This window comes from Ostrinia nubilalis, chromosome Z, assembly GCF_963855985.1.
Source record: "Ostrinia nubilalis chromosome Z, ilOstNubi1.1, whole genome shotgun sequence".
Taxonomy (NCBI): Eukaryota; Metazoa; Arthropoda; class Insecta; order Lepidoptera; family Crambidae; genus Ostrinia; species Ostrinia nubilalis.
The window spans coordinates 4,008,282-4,032,680 of NC_087119.1; the positions used below are offsets into that span (position 1 = coordinate 4,008,282).

Here is a 24,399-nt window from a genome sequence, read left to right on the forward strand (position 1 = left end):
TTTGTGAGTTGTAAATCGGTAATCAAAAAGGAACAAATTACAAGCATATTCAAGTTTTTACCACTATCTACAATTTTATTTTTCTAACATGTGACTTGAATGACTCTACAAATAGTTCCGCCAGTATTGATTGAAGGAGTAAAAGTTTGTTTGATACCTGTTTTACAAAAACACTTAAATTCTTTGTAAGTCCATATTGGCCCATTATCAGTAACCAAATGCAATGGATTCCCATAGCATACAAAAATGGTTTTAAATACTTCAATTTTATAATTTTAAAAGGTATTGTTTCTTTACCATATTAAAGATTTAGATTAAAATTATTATTTTACTGAATACAATCGAGAAATGTTACGAATATAACCAAATATTGAATTTATAACTCATAAACTCAATTCCGATATTAATATCGGAATTCCGATATTGAGATCTAATATCGGAAACCAATATCGGAATTGAAAACCTTCCGATATTACATGCCCTACTAGCTACCACCATCTTACCTAAGTCTCTCGCCATAACAACAATGTTAACAGCATTGTTGTGTTCCGGCAGTTAGAGGTAAGATAGCCAGTTCCTCTGTGGTTGAGGATTCCGGGTGAAGCTCGCTTCCACCTTCGGCCTGATCGTCACTTACCATCAGCTGAGATACAGGCCAAGAGCTTCCTCGTTGTGGATAAAAAAAAAAACTTTTTGGTAATATCATCATTTAATAATTTGCTAATGCTACCACACTACACTATTATGATAATAATGACCCTAAAACAACATCTAGCCACGATCATTTGTTCGGTATAGGACAGATTCTGGGATTGGACAGATTCGTGGATTGAGCAGATACTGGATTGGACGGATTCGTGGATTCGGCAGATTCTGTGATTCGATGGATTAGCTATACGACAGAAAATGAACAGTCGTGCTCAAAAAGATTAAGTAAAGTATAAAGTAAAATCCATCTTACTAATTATATTAAAATGTGAAACTTTGTGATGTTGTGAGTTAGAATGTTTATTTCTCAATCACGTTTCAAATACTAAATGGATTTGGCACACTGACAGAGTTAATCCTGCATGAACATAAAAGTTAAAATATGTAAACCCCTTGAATAGGTTCTACTCCATGATTTATCAGGCCACTTCATATCATTGTCATTTACCCTATGACATATTCAACTTGAAACAATTGCACTGGCAGTTGTTTCCTGTTTTGTTGTTTTAGGCATTTTTTAAAACGAATAAAAATATTTAAAGAAATAATGGAGTTTGGCGGCTCCAGTACCGGTGTAGGGGATTTAAAATTTATTAACAGTGAAAGGGGAAAAACAAATGTGGTACTATAAACTGGCGATGTGTAAATAAGTCAGAATGCAGCAGTTCCATCACTTTGGATAAATGAAACCGCATTGTTAGAGAGTACCGTCATATATTATGTGCTTGCCCGATTTTAACAAAAACGCAGTCGATAGTTTAATGGACGAATGCAAAGCCTTAGTATGCAAAAACCTCGACTCAATCCCCAAAATATTTGAAGATATCATGGACACTGCCGACTGTGAGTTGATTGATGAAGAGAAACCAACATTTGAACAGAAAAAGGATATAATTATACATATAAAGCAAGAAATAATTACCTGAAAATAAATAATAAAAACTGCAAACATTTAAAATCTCTGAAGCTACCGCACAGTCTTGTGGGTGGTTTCTTTTTATTTGATCATGGAATCGAAGACAAAATTTTGTTTTTTGGGTCGAGATTGGCGCAAGAGTATTAAAAAAAATAAACTTTCTACGGCGATGGCACGTTTAAAGTATGTCCCAGTCCTTTCTATCAACTCTACAGTATTCATATATATATTTTTGACGTTGAAAATACTGTAAATTTTGTTCCGGTACTTTTCATACTTCTGCCTAATAAAACGCAGGCAACTTATGAACGATTATTCACTATTCTAAGGGACCAATTTTCCGTAACAATTAAAAATTATAAGTGCGACTTCGAAATAGCAACCATTCAAGCAGTAAAATTGGTTTATCCTGGTGTAAAGGTAACCGGCTACTATTTTCATTACTGGAAAGCCATACATAAAGTGCCAAAATGTTGGATTTGATAGAACTGCAAATGGAGAGTTTATCATGCGCCTTTATATGCAACTGCCGTTGCTGCCTCCGATTTTGGTTCCTGAAGCAATATTAAGTATACAAGAAATGGTCAATGACTCAGAGGAATACAAATCATTTAATCATTATTTCACAAGTCAATGGATGGGAATATATACCGAGAATGTGTGTACTTGTTATAATGAAAATTTTCGTACAAATAACCCAGTCGAAAAAAAAAGATTTCTCGTTAAGCCACCACTGTATCTATTCATACAATTGTTAAAAAAAGAATCTCGTTTTCAAGACACGAAGTTGAAAAAAGAACAGATTCATTTCAAGGGGAAGCAACGTAATGCAAAACTGATGCAAAAGAATTGCCAAATAAATAAAATTGTTACCGCAGCACTGAAGAATGAAATAAGGGTATTTGATTGCTTAAAACGGTTGTGCAAAATAATTTTTTTATTTAAAACAAATTAAATGTATATTGTTCTTTAACTAAAAGTGGGTTTTATTTTACTTTTATTTATACCTGTACTTCTGTCGTATAGCTAATCCGTCGAATCACAGAATCTGCCGAATCCACGAATCCGTCCAATCCAGTATCTACCGAATCCACGAATCTGTCCAATACCAGAATCTGTCCTATACCGAACAAAGGGCCACGATTTGTAGCCTATATTATAAAGTCAGACATGGCAGGTGACAGTAGGCAATATGTAGTTAATTTTCAAATCTATAAAATGAAGTCTTGTGTAATGGGGTACTTAATAATAATCCACTTCACACTACTACCTACTATATTAAGTACCTAATTACTGCGACCGCAGTATAATTCATAAAAAAAAACATATTTACACTTAATTTGGTATTTCTCTTCATCTTTCTTGTAAGCTAACTTAACTATAGACTTAGCCCTGAGTGTGTTGAATACAAACTTTAAAACATAATGAATTTATTTAATATTTTATTATATAATTTCAGGGAAGATGTTGATCACGGTTCGGGTTCCCACGATCCAGTCGAGGCGGATCTCAAAGAAAGTAAGTTCGTTTTATTTAGACTACGAGTAAGTCTATTTCACATTGAATACCTGCACCTGGGTGATATTATCCAAGGGTGATCAAAGGACACCAAAGTATCGTCTGGAGTCCACTTCCATTGGTGCTTATGATCCATAATGGAATTACGTCTACAGTATCATTTCGTCCATAGTATCATCACGTCTACAGTATCAAAATGCATAGTTTCATTACGTCTAGTTTTTCGTGTAGTTCGAGTAAAAACTTTTACACACTGGCCATTTCAGTTTTCTATGACTTATATGACATTATTTTAGTTTACAAATTTTGCGCATATCGCAGGTCAATTAAGCTTGAGGGCATCATAATCTGCGTTAATATTCCCACATCGGCAGCAGGTAACAAAGTGTCCATGAGAAAACCATGAGTTTTCAAGATTAACGCCGCAAAAACCCAATGCCTGACTCTAGGAATTATTTCTGGTTATAGCGAAAGCAAGCGCACTGGAATCCATAAAAACTTTACTAAATATAAATTGTAAATGTTCACAGAAACGTTACGCGTGACGTTTGTCGTGATCCAGCCGTACCAGTCGGAGTACTCCAACAGGGATTCAGAACAGTTCCAGAGCTTTTCCAAGGCCATAGCCGACGCCGCCAACCTGCTCTACGAGAAACAGAAACTCCCCGGGACACAGAAAGCTAGTCTGGTCCGCATACAGTAAGTATACCTTCTTTATGAAATTCAAGGGCTTGCCCCTACCATTTTCACTTAACCTGGGTGATCAATCATTTTTGGTTGAGACTTTTTAGTCTAGTTAAAACTTTATAAAAACAATCAGTCTGTAAAAAATATTGCTTGCTTTTGATCATGACATCCAAAGGTGGAAGAGTGACCTTCTGTAATTTACTACGACGAGATAGAAGAACATTCCAGATATTTTTAGAACCGTTAGTGCGCGCCGCACGCGTTACATATCATTGTGCATTTCAACTTAGAATCTGATAGAGTTCACCAAGAAACTTCTAATAAAATTTTCGCGCTCTTAACATAGGTGGTATTTATATGGCAAATAACTTAAGAAATACTGTGAATATTGAGATAGGAGTGTGAAAGCGGAACAACCTATGCCAAATTGGACTTTAAATCTATTGGCATTAAAAAGTGAAAACCGCCAAAACTTGAGATAGATATGGTATTGGTTCTTAACCGTCGATATGCAACTTGCTTTGCTTCCCCCAATTTTGATCCCTGAAGGTGTGTTATCTATACAACATTTTGCCAATGAATCGGAAGAATTTACGAAATTTAACGATTATTTTACAAAAACAATGGTTGACATTGATAACGCAGGAAATATTCAGCTGCTATAACCAAAGTTTCAGAAACTACCAAAGTTGCTTAAAACTATTGTGCAAAGTATAGATGCAATTAATATTTTAACTTTTTTTTTATTAAGACTAGTTATCTAAATAAACTTTATTTTTAATAATCTTTCTTTTGAATTATGTAATCAATTTTGTATTTCTGTCGTAAACCTAATCTGTCCTAAACTGAATAATCCCTTCTAATCACTCATGACTCCATACTCATGCTAGAACATTTTCTCTAACATGTTACTCTCCTTATTACAGGTCACGTATATCTGACGACTTCTCCTGCAAGGTGACAATGGACATCATCACATCAGGCTATGATGACACCGATCGGATTGCGCAAATCTTACGAGACCACATCAGGAACCATTCTCGCCTTGGCTCTGTGGTTGTCGACAACCGAGAAGAATTGAAGACCAATGTCATTGATCCAGGTTTGTTTCTGAGACAATCTTTTTTTACATCAGACTACAGGAATTCTAAGCCACCATTTAATTTACTCGTAGTTAAAAGTCATTATGATTTAATTTTAAGCTGCTGTCGAAAACCTCGTAAAGAATATTATTTTAACTTTAATAGCGTCAAACTATGTATTTGGAATGAGTGGACGTATGCATGTAGGTGGCGGTTGTAAGCAAATGCGAATTATTTTCTAAATATACAATTTCTGTGATGTTAATTTGTAAATGATCTGTAACTGAGAAGTAAGACAGCGCTCATGATGAAATAAGATTTAAAAATTAAAGCTCTTGTTGCCATTAGGAATTCGTATACGATGTCAAGTAAAACGTGATTGTCGTAATTAAAACGTCGAATCTTTGTTTACTGTATGTACGCCACCTACCACACCACACTTACCTACTGATTTCTATCGGCTGGTTTAGGGTACACCGAACCACAGTGCAGCTCGGATGAAATTCAGTGTGGCGACGACACGTGCGTTCCAGGCTCCCGTCGCTGTGACGGCATTAACGATTGCTCAGATGGATCCGATGAAAGAGGATGTCCTAGTGGTTTGTTTTATTTTATTTCTTTTTCTTTTCTTTTCTTCTTTTAATTTAGTTTTAATTTTATCCTTGACTTTTCTTTTACTTTTTATGTTGTTCTTAAATTAAAATAGGTTCATGTTCATTTAATGAGATATAACATCGTACATTGTAAAACCGCCCATGATAACTTAAAATTCCAAATCTTATATTGCCTACTACTTTTCAATTGGCATTCTATATTTTATTGTTTGTAAATTGCACTTTCTAAAAAATTCTAAATTGTGTAAAAAATCATGATACTCCCAATTGGCAATCTACAATTTTGTTGTTCAATTTCCCTCGCAAGACATCTGGTCCGAGCAGGATATGGACCAAAGCCAAATTGCAACAGACTGCGAGCGTTACGCATGTGCTAGCTCTTCTAAGACCATTTGCGTTGAGAAGAGATGCGACAGTTTCATGGACTGTCCCGAGGGCGATGACGAAGATAACTGCAAAGCTGTGACTGGTATGCAAACAAATTGGCCATAAATTACCAAACGGTGTGGGGCTTACACATTTCTTGTGAATCACAATACCAAATTGCAGCTTCCAAATTATTGTCGGTTCACCAAAACCTGAAATACTTTCATTCAAAACCAAAATAGACTTGGAAACTAAAAAGGCTTTTAAAATCATCACGAAATATTTTTATTGCTTTGCCAATTTCACAGAGAGAGAGGGAGAGAAACACACCCTTTCTTACTTCTACGTCATATTCATTCATTAAGTGCTTTCACACATAAATTGAACATAATGCGGAGCGTGAAACTAACCGCAGGCAAATTTAAATTATACTGGTAACCGCCAATGTGTGTCTGGTAAAAAGGATATAAACGCGCACTGTTACGAAATAACTATGCTCCATTAGTTTTGGCGTAAAGTAAGGATCTAAATAAGGTTAACCTATGTCATTTATTAACTATTATGTTATTTAAGCGCCAAGTTCGTTCAGAATAAGCTTCTACATTAACAAAAATGCGCGTGTTCACAAATATCAATCATTATTAGATCTCCGCACTCAGTAAAGTTCCGCTTACATAGCCTTTGTATGTGCCTGTATTTTTGAGTAAGGTCGATAGCATATCAAGCTCAACTAAGAACTAAAGTAATTGTAACAGCTGCTGCAACTAAAATTACATAGTTTGATGTGCTGTCGACTGAAATAAAATCAAATTAGCTAGCCAATATGAAAGTATGCTTTTGGATAGGCCTATAGGTTTATTGATTCTTCTTTTTATTATTTACATTTTATTTTATGATTTACCATTTATTTTTGTTTTATTATTTCCCTGTAGATCGTGAAAGCGAGAATGAAATACCAAGAGGTGATACTGATGGGTCAGTTGACGTTTTCGATAGCGAAACTACTACTCCTGCGTCCACTCGTGAAACAACGACTCCTCGCGAGTCTTTCAGTAAGGCGATTTTACTTTTTATTTGTTTTTTTCTTCTTTTGTGTGTAAAGAAGAAGCTGCATGACGAACGGACTACTGGGAAGACGAAACCCAAAACGTCGTCAAAAGATGACATGTTATAAAACATATCATGTTATAAGTCCCAAATTGCATATTATATGGACACATTATGTTTAGAAAATAATTATCATGTTATAAGTACAAAACTATATGGAAACATTACGTTTAGCTCAAATAATATACTCATTGCATTGTAGGTATATGACTATTCTCTACAGCAGGTAAGTAGTTTCTTTTTTCAAAAACTTTGTAATAAGCTCGTCCCGGTGATTCACAAAATATCTTCGATAGTAAAATAGATATTGGTCCTAAAAAACAAAATGGCAGCAGCTGACGCCAGAATCAGGACGGTTATAATCATGTTCATATTCAATAGTTTGACCCAGTGTTAGCTTTCTATCCCAGCGACTAGATATCAATTTAATTTGGCGAGGGAATGATGGCATGTAGGAGTACAATTATGCTGGAACTAATGCCCATTGTTGTAAATTGCTTATCTGGTGATTTTATTAAGTATCCATGAGCATACTTAGCATGTCGTAAAACAGGCCTTAGCACTGCCAGATAAGAGAGGTAGAGGACGCCCATCGGCCATCTGGCGGTCCACAGTGGCCAAGGATTTATAGCGTGCCTAGACAAGTATTTCGACAACCCAGGACAGACTGTCCTGGCGCTTCAGAACAAGGAGAATCGACCCCAGATAATGGGAAAAAGGGCTAGGGAAGGCTCAGTGGAGGCACAATGCCCAAGAAGACGAAACAAAGCATGCAGGCAGGGGCATACATCTTCCAGAGAACGGACTCCTCCTCCCCCAGTCCTCTCCTGGGTATGCCCTTTGCCCATGTAAGGTAAGCATCTAATAACAAAAAATACATTTACTTAAATATACAACCTTAGCTCAAATTATGTTGATGGGTCAAGGAGTCCAGTATCATCTAAAACCTTAAATCATTCTCACAAGGTACACTTTCCACAGCGTGTCCCCCAGGAGAGTTCTCCTGTGACGAGACCAGATGCGTGAGCTTCGAGAAGCGTTGCGATCGCCGAGCTGATTGCTACGATGGCGCCGACGAGCAGGGATGCGATACTGGTAAGTCTAGTGTTTTTTTAAGATAATAGACCTAGGATGCGTAGTAAACTTTTATGTTGTAACTGTTTATCGTTTTTGCACGATAAACCCATACATTTGTCGTCCAAAATCGTCGATATGATTTTATCATGGCGCGCATTCTAGCCTGGTTGGCCGTTATAACGAAGATGTGCCAGATAGCTTAGCAAGGCTATCAGTTCCACCAAGATTGTGACAGGTCAAGCTTAGCAAGACAGGCCTTTCCATCGAGGATATTTTATACGACGCGCAAGTAAAGCTGTCACTTCTACCAAGGTTGTGCGAGGAGGCCAGTAGTGAGAAAGTCGAAATTAAACTACGAAACTCTGTGCCTATTACATTCAAATGTCACATTCGCATACTGGAAAATACAAATACTTACCTATGTACAAAACTTTTACCAAACAAACAAGATTTTACGTACACATTGTAACATTATTAGCATCGCATCTTAGCACATCTGCGGCTGGTGCAAGCCACCATTCTTAATTTTGGAGAAGTGCAGGGAATCAAAAAATGGATACTTTTATTAAGACGTTGGTGTTGGTTCGTCCGTGGTTTGAGTGGACGTACGTTATTTTATCCTTCGTTGACACTCGTACCATCAAATAGTTCCATGATGGAACTACTGATAATAATTTACATCATTAGTTCTATTAATATTAAATTTAAATTGCGCCTGGAGACGCATGACGCGGAGGGCTGACCCCAAATAAAATGGGAATTTGCCAGGCAAAGAAGAATTAGTTCCATTTAAAATGGAGCTCTAAATAATGGAATTAGTGTCTAATTTAACTTGACACTAGTACCATTCACAGTTCCATGATACCAGCCAGATATGGCAATAAGTAAGAGAAGAAACTAGGCACTACTCGCATAGGCATACTAAACTTAAAATAGGAAAATTTAATATCCAAGTATATTGACCAGTAGGTATATAGGTTACTAGAAAATAACGTTACGAATACAGACTATTCGAAACTACTTCGATTATAATTATATCGCTACAGTCATCAAGCTTCGAATAGAAAATAAATTAGAGTTAGTAGAACACGCTCGGAAATAAAAATTAGAAATAAATGAATGTTTGTTGATTAATAAAATCAATACTTTTATCTAAGTTTTTTTACCTCTATAAGTTTTTGTACGGTCGAAATTTTTTTTTACATGTAAAATGGATAGTGAAACAGCAATTTATTCATCTTATTGAAATATATGGCTCCCATAGTCCATTATGGGATACTAGACGTAAAGAATATCACAATAATAACTTGAGAGAAGATCTATGGAATGAATTAGCACAAAATTCATACAACCAAAAGCAGCTTTAAAATTGAAAATTAAAATTCTTTCATTGTTGTTTCAATACGAAATAAAGAATACACTTTTAAACGGACAAAAAATATACCATTTTTATTAACATGAAAGCGAAATCCCTCAAGCGGCGCAAATAATGTAAGTCTTAGTAGTACCTACATGTTTGAGCCTTTTGGGGTCGAGACGCTAGGTCCGTGGGGACCAAGTGCTCATCGTCTGCACAGGGAATTAGCCAAGCGGCTGATTGACTGTACAGGTGATGGGACGCTGGCGTATTTCTTGGCCAACGAATCAGTTTGGCCATTCAGCGCGGAAATGCGGCCAGCATTCTGGGCACCATGTCGCGTTGTTTGGACAGCGATTTAGGACATATTTTTTATTTGTAAATATTTAGTCTATGTAGGTAGTTCATAAATTGTAGTTGTATTTTAATTGCATCATCTTTTTTGTAAATATACTTCGACAAAAAATGAATTATGTTTAAAACAATCAAAGAATTATTGAAGGAACAGAAAAACACAGAAAATGAAATAACACGAATTGCAGCACAATTTTTTTTTATGCATAACAAGGCAGGTATTTGACCACAATCGCACAAACAACAAATAAAAAATCTTGTCATATTATTCTAAAGAAACAATAAAAAATTGAGGAAACATTCACAATAGGATTGAAGGGAGAAATTAGCGTTTTTTTGACAAGTTTATTTTGTAAAATTGTTAATTGTTGATCTTTATTTTTTACTGGAAACTGTAAGTAAGTCTTACGTATTAGATAATTTGGAGGCGTTGTTTTGCTGTTGACATCGAAGATAAAATATTTTGTGTTTTGAAATTATACTTGTCACACATTATGTTTATTAAAAAGAGTGTTTTTTGTAAAGTAGTTACATGCTTGTTGGTTTTGTTAATTTTTCATTTTTGTTAAAGTAAACAAGTTAGGGCGAGTAGAGTTAGAAGCTTGGCTCTACATGAGATCTGATAAGTTTTTCACGGTGTGAACCAAAATAGTCTCATCTTGACATGTAAGTAATGTCGGAATTGTTTCTGTATCACCACCTTCGGCCTGATCATTGAGATACAGGCCAAGAGCTTCCTCGTTGTGGATAAAAAAACGTACTGTATAAGAAACGTAGTGTCTGAGTTAGATCTTGTCGGAGTAACATAGTGTCGGAGTTGCGTATTGTCGAAGAAACTGTCGGAGTTCAATTTTGAGTCCATAAACACAACGAGACTTATCACACAAGAGTATCGTTAGGTACTATGACTATGAAGTCATTATTATCTCATAGCAAATATACACATGACTGCGGTTAAGAACGAGTCATAATTAATCCGATCCCATGCTAATTAAGGCCCATTGTAAATAAATAGTTAATAATAGTAATATGAACTGATTGACAAACGTTCATAGAAATCACGGTGACTAATGCGCTGACACAGTTACTGATAAACCCTCTTAGTTTGTTTAGGCTCTGCACACACTACATTGTGTGTAGCTACAGATTCTACTTTTGCTAATAAACTTCTTATAAAATTCTTTCTAGTCGACGACGATAAAATTACCCTTTGGAATACTTTTTAGAACACTTATGAAAAAAATGTTACAAACAAGAAAATAATGTTTTAGATAATTCCTCCAAATAGAAAAACCCAGACAAGATAACTTAACCAACATGACTTCATAAAATACCAACTTATTTGAAACCACTAACGCATTTTTTGGAAAATTTTAACTGATACGTTTATACAGTGAGTGTACGTGAACCCTTACTAACATGCATCTGACGACCAAACATGTAATAAAAACTATTCCAGCTGACACTTTATTATAAGAACTATTCGTAATGCTTTTAGAGTAACGTCTGTGATAGATACGAGTACATTTAAGTCAATGGTAGAGCAATTAGATTTCCACTCCTATGACTCAAACAACCGTTTTAACTATTATTTATGGGTTTCACAGCGAAGTTCATTTTGGATACGAAATAATTCAATTAATGTCGCCTTTATAATAAAATTGTATTAAATATAATAACAAGGCTTTAGAGAGGCCTATGTATGAGACTAATTGAAAGAAATAAAACTGACAGAACCATAATATAATTAAGAAAACACGACAGAAGTAACCAAATAACCTGAATCAAACTGAAATATAGAGAGCTAAAACTTTACTTCAATTACAGAAGTAACGTACAGAATACTAGGTAAAATGGTGAATACGTAAGGTGTATTGAAAAGAAACACCTAGGTATACAAGAGATAGGTAGGACATTAAAAAAAACTAATAAATGCGCCGGCAGTGGGGGCAGGGTCCAATCCAAACTACGGTGGTCAGGGCTGCAGACTGAGGAACCTCCGGACAATGAAGGTTGAAGACTAGCGCTTTTTGTATCTGACACTTGAACCACACGACTAAGAAAGAGAATAAGTAAAGGAAAAAGACCTTTGATCGAAGAAATATCAAAAATTTTACGATACATGACAAAATTGTTGCATTTTTTTCCTATCTGACAACTGACAAATGACGTCTCGCCAAGCTATTGTGTTTTACTTTTTTATAAATGGCTTCGTGCGGTTTACGAATGGCCAGTGTCAAGTAAATGAATAAAATTAAAATAACGATAAAGGTTGTTATGAACCGATTTTTCTTTTTTTGTTTGAATATATTGGATTTCAATGATTTAAGGTATAGGTACGTAATAATTTACCTACTACTCGAGTGCGGCTGTTATTGGAATCATCATCTTGTCTGAAAATTCTTGATGAGTATCTCTTGAAAAGAGGCTAAAAGAGGTGAAAATCTGAAAAGTATAGCATGTGTAGTGAGAAATGAAATATCATTTAGTATGTGTGTAAGTCATCAGTCATAAGTATGTGGGTATTTTACATACCTACTCGTGAACTGAAACACTTACTGCAATGAGGATCATTTCGATTTTTAGCTGTGAATGCAGATTTATAGGGCTAAGAAATCCTTAATACACAGTCCAAACATTTTTGTTCTACGACAAAAATTGACGAAGTTATGGCCAAATTACTAAAAAAGTTCACTGACCGCCCGGCGCGGGGACGATGACGTCACAATATCCGATCCGAACGCTGCCGGCGTACTGCGTGGATAGAAAATATTTTTTTCTAGCCAAACTATCAGTTTTAGAGAAAAACTTGTAATGACATTTATTCATCAGAATAAAGTAAGCTATCGATAGGTAATTTTTAAAAATAGAAATTGTGAAAAATAACGCAAAATATCCATACGCTCATACGATTCAATGGAATGCAGAGACGCGATTTGGGTCTCCGCGGTAGTATATTATACCAATAGTACGCCGGCTGCGCTCGATTCGGATATAGTGACGTCACGCGGCCCTGCGTACGTTGACTTTTAGCGGCAAAAACGGCCTATGTTTATTACTTAATATCTTCGTAAGTAATGGTCCGATTTGGATAATTCAAAAAGATATATCTTTCTTATGTCTTAAAGATTAACGTAGATACTAGTTTTATTGCATTTTCTACAACAGTACTGATCCTCATTGCATCGTAACGATAATAAACAAACACTGAGCTTTAAAGTATTATTAATGGACTTCCCTGTGGCCTGATTTAACTGTTCTTTAATTAATGCCAATTGACTGGAGAGTTTAATTGTTCTCTCCTTACTATGAACGAACAATAAGTATACATTATGGATCATTGAGTGAAATGTAGACACTTACTTAAATTAACTCCATATTCTAAAATTGTCGTTTATTCAAATATCAGCATACTGCCATGGAATTACATAAAGCTCTAACACACGAACAGCAGTTTGCTATCGACATATTATATTAATGTAACTGCAGCCGATGCTAGAAGGTGGCTAGCAGCTATCGACGTGCAGTCGACGGGTTAGCGGCTGCTGCCGACGGCTAGCCTACGCCGCCATTTTGACAGTCGATACAATAGTCCAGGAGCGAGGACGTGCACAAAATGAGCTGAATCGAAGAAATGTATTGATCCTGAATTGCTTATTAGCTAAAACATTTTGCAATTTTTTTCGTATTAGTGTGTGTTAGTAAAGCCCTTAGGTGAAACCTATAGTTTGTTTGAAAAGGGTTTCATGTCAAAGGTGTCATGGTTTGTGTAAGGTGGTCCATAGCTCGGAGGCTCATAGTCTTGGTGACTCTTGTTTATACGGTTCGATTCCCTGCTAAGTGGACGGAGCATAAATCTTGATTCGAGTACATTTCAGTTCGGGTCGACTAGGGCTTCCAAGTTGAGAAGATCGTTTAGTATAAATGAAAATGAGCTAATTATGAAGAAATAACCAACCTGTTTAAACAAAATTCTTTAGGAGACTTGTATCATCAAAATTTAACAGACTCGGCAGCATTTAAATGTATGACTAAAAAGTTTAAATATACATCTATAGTTTAGTAACTTAAACTATGTATTTAGGAAAATGTTTGAAGATTTCACCCAATTTATATGATCACAGGCATGGGTGAATAGCGGTCATAAAAATGTCAATAGCGACTAAACTTGAAAATATTAACAGATTTTATAGTTTGAGCAAACCGCACTCAAATGCACCAGCAATGCAAAATATGGGTTTTCTAAAGATGCTCATAATTTGATATTCATAGGCCTCACTCCTAATAGATTAATCTAAATTCTAATATAAAAAAAATGTCCTGACAGACTCCCAAGTCATGGTACGCCTACACGATCCAAAGCCAACGCAGCGTTCCCGGCTTGGAATGTTGAGTGCGTATGTAGGCGGACGTATGATGTTCAAGTGTTGTAACCACATTAGTTTATCGCTCAACTGCTCTCTAGCAACTGATCTCCAAGCACGAAAAACTATAGTAACATATTACCCAGACCTCAAAGTAGACTTGTATTTGTAAAAACTTAAAAGCTACTGCGACACAAGTCATGTGATTAGTGCAGAAGCTGCTGTTATAAGAATACTCTGTACATTGATTTATTGACAATAAACTTTTTTAAATCTATCGCTCTACCGCTCTTTAGCAACTAAAATCCAAGCAAACAATACACATGGAAAACAAAATTATTTCCTCTTATGACAGCAAACAATCCCTTGTCATGACAACTACAACCTTACAATTACGAGAGTTGATCGTGCTTAGGGTACTGATCTCACTACTGTGTACATATTTGAGCATAATTTACTACTATTTGGTGCTTATTAAAGTGTTATCGTACATGTACTAAAGCTCACTGTGAAGTTGAAATTTGTTTATGTTGCGTAATAAAACGCTTGCCTTCCTACTACTAGTAGGTAGCTCTGTAAGTTGTACAATTTCAATAAAATGTTTTGACGAATGACGTAAGAAAAATAGAAATAATTTATAAGTGTAAATAGAAAAAATACCTCAATGTTTCCTTTAGTGGTACCAAATAATAGCAGTAGAGTAGAGCATTCTGTGAAGCATCTCGGTTAAAAAGTCTTCAAATGTGTAATTTTATTCTACGGTTCCAAACTATCTACAAAAGTTAATATCTACAATATTCAATATAATAGGGACGATGACTGGGTAATGTAATCGAAATTCTATTTAGTCCGGCAGACAGATAATTAGAAAATATTAGACTCATATTTTTTTTTCATTATCGAATAATTACACTATTATATTGAGTTGAAATGTCGCGTGACGTCACTTTTGAGTAAAAATTCTACTCAAGCGTGACGTATCGCACCATTTCAACTCAATGTAGCACTGTTATTATTTAATTATGAACGAAAATAAAAAAATATGAGTCCAATATTTTCTAATTATCTGTCTGACGAACTAATCATTGAAATTTTGTCATCTAGCCTATTCTACCGAAGATTTAAAAGGCGGGAGTGGTCCTCATATACAATGTACTTACTCGTGTTTGTGTTTGCAATCTGAGAAATACACAATACTACATATGCCTGCATCCGCTATTCGCTGGCCTTTATTATGATGAGTTTCGCACTCCGGATGTTATGTTTTTTGTCTCAGCATGGCAACAGATGAGATACAATACTTGTTTTAATCTCACAAATGTTAACCCTTCTCAGAATACGCTCCTCCTTTTTGAATAAGATCGGCGACGTGCAGATTCTCTGTTAGTCTTTGTTCCCTCAGGTCAATTTGTACCATGAAGCCGTATTAATATAGTCGAAGAAATCTGCGTGCGTAGAGGTTAATCTTTTCAACTAATATAACATAGAATTTTCGGTCGATAAAATATAGAAGAAGAAAGATATCGATACGAGTAGGAATCATTTAGAAAAAAGAGAGCTTTCCAGCTTATGGGTATTGAGAGGCTTCAGAAAAAAAACATCTGCATTCTTTTCTCAGACAGGTGAAATGATAAAAAAATGGTCTACATCTAAAATAGATCAAGCAATATTTTTATTCTGAGTCTGAGATAGTAGGTACGAGTATAATAAATATTTCGGCTAATAGATTCACAGACTGAAATTGTATTGCATAATACAATTGCTATTAATACACTCCCATCTCACAATACATTTTTCAATTAGTCTGATATGGCTGTTTAAATTACTCAAAACAATTTAAAATAATTTGTATTCATAAAAGAATGACTGATTGAACTAACAATATGAAATATACATACTCGTACTATACCATACTGATTATATCAAAATGGACCACAAAGTCCTCTTATTATTCCTCATTATTGTGAACAACATTTCAACCACCCGTCTTTTATGTTTTAGGTTCTGATCAAAGATACCCAAAACCAATGATTCAATTTGTCAGTTTCATACTCGTAAGATCGTTTTTTATAACCACACATTAATTAATTAATTATTATTAATGAAAACGAAAAAGTTCGCTATTTTTCAATTAGGTTTGAAGGGTGATATCTTTGGACCATTGAATCTGAATCTTCGTTCTATTGCTCTGCCGGTTGTAATTAAGAATTACATCATCAAATGCTCGAGTCTCCCGAATAAACATTTCTTCGAATTACTAATAAGAACTCTTGTTACTTCTTGTTACTAACGAACTTTACTATAGTAACACGAGGCATTCAAATTGTTTCTTCAAAGATCTTTTAAAATCTTTGGCGTCGTACAATGTAATTAAAAAATTAATATTTAAACGAATTAGATGTTAGTAATGTTCCATTCTAAGTATTAATGATGGACATTGTGTTATAAATATGTAATAACTGCACTGATTTAAAAAATACTCCATGGTCTCAGGGCTGCCAAATCTATGTAGGTATTTGTACGATATTTTAGAGTAGAGTAGTCATGCTACTAGTGCGTAATATTCCAAACGCCCTAACTTCTTTAAAGTTTTAAATACAATATCTACAAATCCATTCACAAAATACAAAAATATGACAACACAACCACCATGGTCCATCTCCAATCCCCACCATAACACGCTGTGTGGCCACACCATTACTCCTCTGTCTCTATTATCACATCGCATTGATTGGAACAATTGCTATGACATGGGACGCATTCTTCCGAATTACATTTAATTGGCTGTGGTGGGTCCGTGATTCAACATTTTGATCACCAGGACAAGATATGGTGTAATATTTATTTAATAAACGATGTAGTTATCTTTTTTAAAATTTACTAGACTTTAGAACTTTAATCCGGAGTTTACTACGTTGAAATTTCAGTAGTATAAAAAGATTATTACCCCTACTCGACGATAGTAGGTACGGTGCAAAGTTAAAACAACTCATTTTAGCTATAGGGCCAAAATGTTAAATGCGATTATTAATATGACCTATAGGGCAATAATGTGTTTTAAAATTGAAAGTTCAAAATTCAAGAACAAATCAATAGAAATAGCTATTCATCCTTGGAAACAAACATCAATTTAGTTTTTATTGGAATTCAACTGTACTCGTATTACGATCGAGTACTTTATACTTGTAAAAGATCTTCATCTTCTATTTGTTCTTTCGATCTAAATTATTTGTAGTTCTCGTAGTATTCATCTTTCGATCTAAAAATCGATATTTCACCGCCTTGAAATAGGCTCTTACTTAGTACCAATTAGTTTTACAGTAAAATGTTTTAGTAATTATCTGTTTTATTGTCCGCCACTCCCGCGGGAGGAACGCACTCTCTCATATTGCACTTTTGCCCTACCTGTACCTTAGCTTCAATGTTCTTGCCTTTGGCTATATTGTCTACCTCTAGGTATAACAATCACTTTGCGTTCAAGAGCATAGTATATTATGATATTTAGGTATTTATAATTTCTATACAGGGTGACTTTGTAATCAGTATATTTTTTTTTAAAAAGCTCTATAGAACTATTTAACAATATAAATTTATCTTTGTTATTCGTGGCATTTTTCGCGAAAAATATTATTGAAAATGTAATTAGCGGGTGCCCACAGCCCATATCTTATTTTTAACGGTTAATACTTATTTTCGCGCACTATTATGTCTATTAAGTTTTGCAGTTACCTAACTGTGTGTACGTAATTTTCTATGAACGAATCAAATTCTCCGTGTGTCAATTTTCAAACCGCGCGAATTCGATTCGATTATGCTATTGATTCTGAGTCGCTCCTAAAAATTTGGACACTGATTGCAAAATCACCCTGTATTCTGTTGGTATTCTTGATACAGCTTTTATCAAATGAAACACAAATTGTAAGTTTTTTAGAGTTTTTAGAGTTTTATCCGTTAGTATACGTATTCAAATTGAACAAATATTTTTGAGTTAATACTTGAATTGTCTAAGCCTTTAATATCTTAGCACTATTGATATAAATTACATAGTGGCTTAACATATCAAAGGCATTAGGATTTAGTTCCTATAGTACGCCTGTCCTACTAAGGTATACTCAGAGAGATAGGCTTACGCTGAATCCAATACTATTGTCAAAGCGAATACTGTGAGTCAGTGTATGTGTTGGCTTAGCTATCCATTTATTTAAATAAACGTTATTAAAGGAAATGTATAGAGACAGTCTTAATACCCTATACTTTACTTCTCCTTTAGGTAACCCAGATAATGCTAAAATGAATACTAAGTTAAGTTAAAATTGTTTACGTCATTATAATTCAATATTATTATGAGTTATTTTCGTAATAAGAAATCCAAATCCCTGATGCATCATAAACGGTAACCGATCAAGGGATGTGTGTGCACAAATATTTTATCGATAAAACTGTGCCCAAACTTTGAAAACGTTTACTAGAAAGTTTTCCAGTCAAGGCGCTGCTTGCAGTATAGGAATTAAACTTAATTGAGAAGTTATTAATCGAAGTGAATACAATCAAAACTTCAGCAAATTGAATTCAATGCTGAGTGAATATCACGAAAGATAAAATATTTTAGTCACGTGTATAGGTAATAATAACACGACATGACCTACTAATACCGAACATCCGATATCATGACCAGTATCAGTAGAATTTACTGAAAATTATGAAATAGACGAAACTTGTAATAGATAATATTGGCTTTGGAAACAAACACGATGTTATAGGCCAATGTTAACGAATTGTGTTAACAATTTTATCTTGTTGCCTACTTAGAACGGGAAGATAAATTGGAATCAACATAATTGAAAATCGTTCCCAGCTTTGTTCAATGTCATTGTTTGAAAAAAATATATTTAAAGACCTTTCACACAAAACGCTTATGTTTATTGTTAGGTATTTATTAATGCCAAAGTTTGAATGATTGTATCAAAAGATTTGAGTTAATAGTATTATATTTATTCATATTAAATGATCACGAAATAATCAGCATTTACATGACAAGGGATCTCATATTCTAATTTAAGTAAAACTAATCAATAGGTAATATAAAAGTGACTATCGATATCGATAAAGTGACAGGCCTCGCTTACCGATATCGCGTGCCGCCCTCAATCGATAGTTAGGTTGTATTCATTATAATTGCATGTCCCTGTGTTGCTCAAAATTATTTCTAGCTGGGTTATTACGCGATGCACCAGCTATCGGCATGTGGATCTCTTCACGGCGTAACTGTGCTCTAGTTACACGAATTCACAATGTATTTAAAAATCAATTTTGAATGTGAAATGTCATGATTTGTTCTGGAATTCACTTAGTTTCGTCTTTTAAGCTAAGCACCTTATTAATTAGTTCATTGGCGATTAGAATCGATTATAGGATGATCATACTAAGCATTTAATTTGTGTGCAGTTTTATTTTATTTGACGTACTTTATGTAAGGTGAAGGTAAGAGGCGACTTAGGGACTACACATCAAACAGAGAACGGGCAGCAACGCTCTCTGAAAAACATCAATCTTTTCAACTGCGATCTCCAACCCGCCTGCCAAGCGTGGAGATTATGGCAAAACCCTCCACTATAGTGGAGGAGGCTCATAGTCCAGCAGTGGACTGTAAAGGGTTGTTGATGATGATGATGATGATGTAAGGTGATATGTTATAACTTATAATGACATGACTGATCGCCAAATGGTGTTGAAAGGTCCAAATTTATTTGAATTGAAACCTATTTGAATTTGAATCTATTCTGACAGACATAATGTGAATATACATACATACCTAGTTAGTAGTTCTTCACTGCAATTCGCAAGAAGTTTAAGTACCTATTTTAGTCAACCTAAAACAGTAACTCGCGGCGTGTTTGTACAGATAAAGCAAACGATAACATTCGCGAGGTCCGTGTGGTGACTCGTTGATATTATGTAAGATACTCGTCTTTTTCATTCATTAAAACTTCTCGTATTTATCTGAAATTTTATCGCACTTCATTTATTTTGCTTTTTAGTTGATTACTACAATTGATTAAGTAGGTACGCCTTTAATTAACATCTACAGATGTAACTATGTATCTTTATTTTTTTATAAATAACTATTTAAATACATAATTTAGTGTCTAAATTATTCATCCTTACTCAGTTGAATGAAAGTAACTGTTCTACGTGATTTATGCATGTTACGTTTAGGGTTAAGTACCTACGTATTTATGTACACTTCATCTTAAACATAATTCTCAACATTTACCTTACTAAGTATGATAATATTTTCCCGCGCTACTCGTGTATAAAGTCTGTTTTACTCGCACAAACCGAAAATTGAAACCGACTTTCGTTCCATTTTATTTCAGCATGAATTCTGAAGTCTCGTAAATGCACATGGAATGTGCCATTTGAAAACCTTTACGCTCTCCAAGTTATTGAGTAACTGAGAATGTATTGACTAAGGCGGAAAACATGAGAAAGTTCACCTTTCATCTTGTAAAATGGAAAGTATTTTGAGGCTTCTGCATTTTCATTTAGGGAAATATAAAATTGTATTTTTCAATAATCAATTAAAATTATCAATGTCATGTTTTGTTACTGAAAAAGCTTTAAGCTGTTAAATAATGATCGATTATGTAGGTATTAGGTTACTCCTGCAGATTTTGTCATTCGTATGCCATAAATAGGTACTATAGTTACTATAGTAGTCTATTTATATTATGAATAGATAAAAGATGACTATCGAAGTCTTTATTTCTAGCTATAAAGATAACCTATAGTATATTTGTCTCAGGACTTATGATATACCTAGAACTACAATGTAGGTTAGGTAGAGCACATATTTACCAAGTAGTTGCATTAATCATGCCTTCATTTAACACATACACGCTAAATTCATGATGATTTTAATACTAGACTTCCTATATTGCACACTATTGTGTTAAAACAAAGCAATATACACAATCCAATCCAAAATTCCGATAAATGTGAGCGCTAGTTGTAAAGAATTTTCTTATAAAGGTTGTAGCGGTTTAGGCAGAAAATGTCAACCAAGATTGATAGTCATCTATGGCATAATGATCAACTCCATGCTTTTCGTGAGTAAGTAACCACGCTGACATTAAATAAGTTTATCTATGAAATTGAATATTGTACCGATCGCGTGTCTCCGTTCATTTTCCGGCGAATGTCTCTTTGCCTTAATGGGCAATATTAAATTGGCAATCCACTACCGATAACCGGCCAATGTTTGGATGGACAGATAACCTTAGGCCAAAAGTTATAGTACAGTTATCTAATATCGGCCTTGTTACAAGGCGCCCGAATGTTGTTCTGGATAAACATTGCCCAAGTGGCAAATCAGTGATGTACTTTATCATTATAAAGAAGTTGACATTGTTCAATTTACTTCAAAAAATTCCAGACACAATGTAACACATTCATTAGGTCTATTATTATACTCGTAGGTACTATGACACCATCAATAAAAATATATTTTTGTTGTACTACATCTAAATAACGCGTGGTTCGGTGCAAATGTATGGAACTCTATGTACACGAGTATGATTTACAGTTTTTTGCCTTATAGGTACTCATATAGTTTCTTTCAATATAGCTAACCTATATTCATCAAAAGTAGAGTCGTCAAAGCCATTATACTCGTAAGTGTATTTTGATCAGGTTACTAAGTATTGGTATTTTTTTTTGTTTTCGGTACTTTAGCGATTTTGGTTAAAGTACCTAAAATGTGATCACAGTTTATTGAACTTCGAAAATTCTGAGCTCAAAGGGCGTTTATTCTCGTGCTATTACAAGCTTTTATTAATAATACTGTGCTTATTTCCATCACCCTCATTAGCGAAGTTAAACGTTTCTGGCTAGGCCTCCGCGATCGCCCGGCAGGCACTAACTCTTGCTGTTGATAACACGTCTGCGTAATTCTAGACTCAGCAGGGCTACCCGGTGCATTGTTCTTATTATTATAAATGCGAAAGTCACTCTGTCTGTCGGTATGCACATTTGAAGATATACCATAGTATCAAAACAATACAGTCGTCAGCAGATTTTGTACTTCCTGTCTTTATTACAAAATTCAAAATTAGCTTGATGTGATGGCGTCTGTAATTCACGTATTTGCGATTCTCCAGACACCGAAGTCAAACGAGGGTGTCTTCAAGAACAACCTACCAAAGTAATTTCGAAAAAGTTCATTTCGTTCAACCGGAAATCGATTCTATCCCCTCGAGTCTAAAAGTCGATTATATTTTAATCAATTTTTACCGTTTTTTAGATTATTTGTCTGAACTATCCTTAATTATTATATCAAAAAATTAAAGCTTACGTATATTGATGTTCTTACATAACAATAGGATGCCGTAACTTCAATCATAAAATCACTGCAGCTGCAGATGCAGCAGTAACTGTATTCTATGACGTAATACGTGGACGAAAAACAAAGGCATATTTTTAAGGGACACAATATCAATTTCGCATGCGAATTCTTAACAATTCCATGTAAAAAATAGTTTTTGTGTTTGCGTAACCGAATATTTCTATGTTCAAATATAGCTTTTCTGGACGATATTCAATTCTGTTACTGACGGTCCAATACTGAACTAGTGGTTAAAATCGAGCTGAGAGTACTTTTAATGTGTTTTGTCAATATAAACCACAATTTCATCATTCTGATATTCCACCATTAGTAGCAAGGTTGACCATTGGTTGAGTTAATTGACTCACGAAACGCAAGAGAAAAGCTACCTTAGTTTAGCTCTCAGTAGCAACTCTACATAAAAAGGTTACCATCTAATACTTGGATCTAACCGTTCGTATGTTACGAACCATTTTTGCCAATACCGAACTACGGATTAGACAACTGGCAATAGGTGTTGAGCACTTTTTGTTTTCATGGTTCGTAAAACTGTGAACCCTGGCCGCGCTGTCGCCGGGTCGGACGCACCGCGACGCCGTCTTCCGCGCCCATCCGCGGCATACCGATCGTGACGTTATCACCCCACGTCCCCTCACTGATTTATGTGCGCAACTGTACCTGTGTTGACGTCTACCCACCCGCTAATTCCTCCAACTTCGAGAATTTTTAACTGCTCGTGCTATCTAGATTTAACACTTTCTTTTGTTACTGTACTTCCATTAACACTGAAGGGTTAAGCAATCGTGTTTATTAAGATCAACGACAAGGTCACATGAGATTATTTATAAGAACAAGCCACAAGACCCTTGGCTAAATGCAATTTTAATTGGTGACAATTGAATTCGTTAGAGACACAGCCAACAAAACAACTTAAATAATTAACAATATTAAAGTGGCGTAAACAAGACCAAGTCCTTCTTTTGTACCTAATTCATTCAGGTAATTAACATGAAATAATTTGAAGAACCGTCGATGGGCGAATTCAGTCCTAAGTCAATCAAACATTCGTATTTGTAATATTCAAGTACTGACATTGTGTGGGGCAATGCACCGATGATAAGCAGGGAGTGCATTGTATGCACTATTTTGTTATTGTTCAATGCAATCTTACCTCGGCTGTTATCAGTTAATTAGAACTAAATAGACACTGACGTGGTTAGCATTTGCTCTTAGTACATTCAGTTATAAATAAATATTACATTTAATAAGTAAGCGCCTATTATTAGAATATTATGAAATAATCTAATAATCAATAACGCATTTTACTTTACAGTATTAGCGTCATTATTTTTTATGCACCTGGATGAGTTTTGTAAAAAGTTATTATAAATGCAAGTTAATGAGTTATAATACAACTAATGCAGGAAGAGAAATACTCGTAGATACGCGATAAACAGGAATAATCATCTTAATCTTAAATACAATCATGATATAGACTTAACATATCCATCCATATCCTAAAGCAATGAGCAGTCTGTAATAAATTATTGGACTAATTTAAACACCCTGATGTCATCTAATGACTCATTTCCATGAATGCATCATGCAAGCTCAATCTCAAGTTGACACGTAAATCAGAAGATCCACCTACTAGTCTCTTAATGGAATATCATAACAACTGAAATACGCAATGACATGGTTGGTTATTAAATACAAATAAAACGTTCTAACAGTCACGCCAATGCCGAACCACAGAGTAACCCAAGCTTATACGAGTATGCTGGCGTCATGTCAGGTTTATTAAATGTTTGTTGCAAAATAACACCTATTGCAAGATCATAAAATGCTACAGTATTTAGCATGATG

At 34.8% G+C, this 24,399-nt stretch overlaps 1 protein-coding gene across 1 annotated transcript in view; it reads left to right on the top strand.

Annotated features, from left to right (window-relative positions):
- Positions 1–24,399, top strand: part of LOC135087020 (basement membrane-specific heparan sulfate proteoglycan core protein-like) — a 235,366-nt gene that overhangs the window by 62,036 nt on the left and 148,931 nt on the right. Inside the window, exons 4-10 of the mRNA XM_063981873.1 lie at positions 3,084–3,142; positions 3,673–3,841; positions 4,756–4,931; positions 5,382–5,510; positions 5,833–5,994; positions 6,824–6,943; positions 7,980–8,093. Coding sequence (XP_063837943.1) covers positions 3,084–3,142; positions 3,673–3,841; positions 4,756–4,931; positions 5,382–5,510; positions 5,833–5,994; positions 6,824–6,943; positions 7,980–8,093 — 929 coding nt within the window. The remainder of the gene's footprint in view (positions 1–3,083; positions 3,143–3,672; positions 3,842–4,755; positions 4,932–5,381; positions 5,511–5,832; positions 5,995–6,823; positions 6,944–7,979; positions 8,094–24,399) is intronic.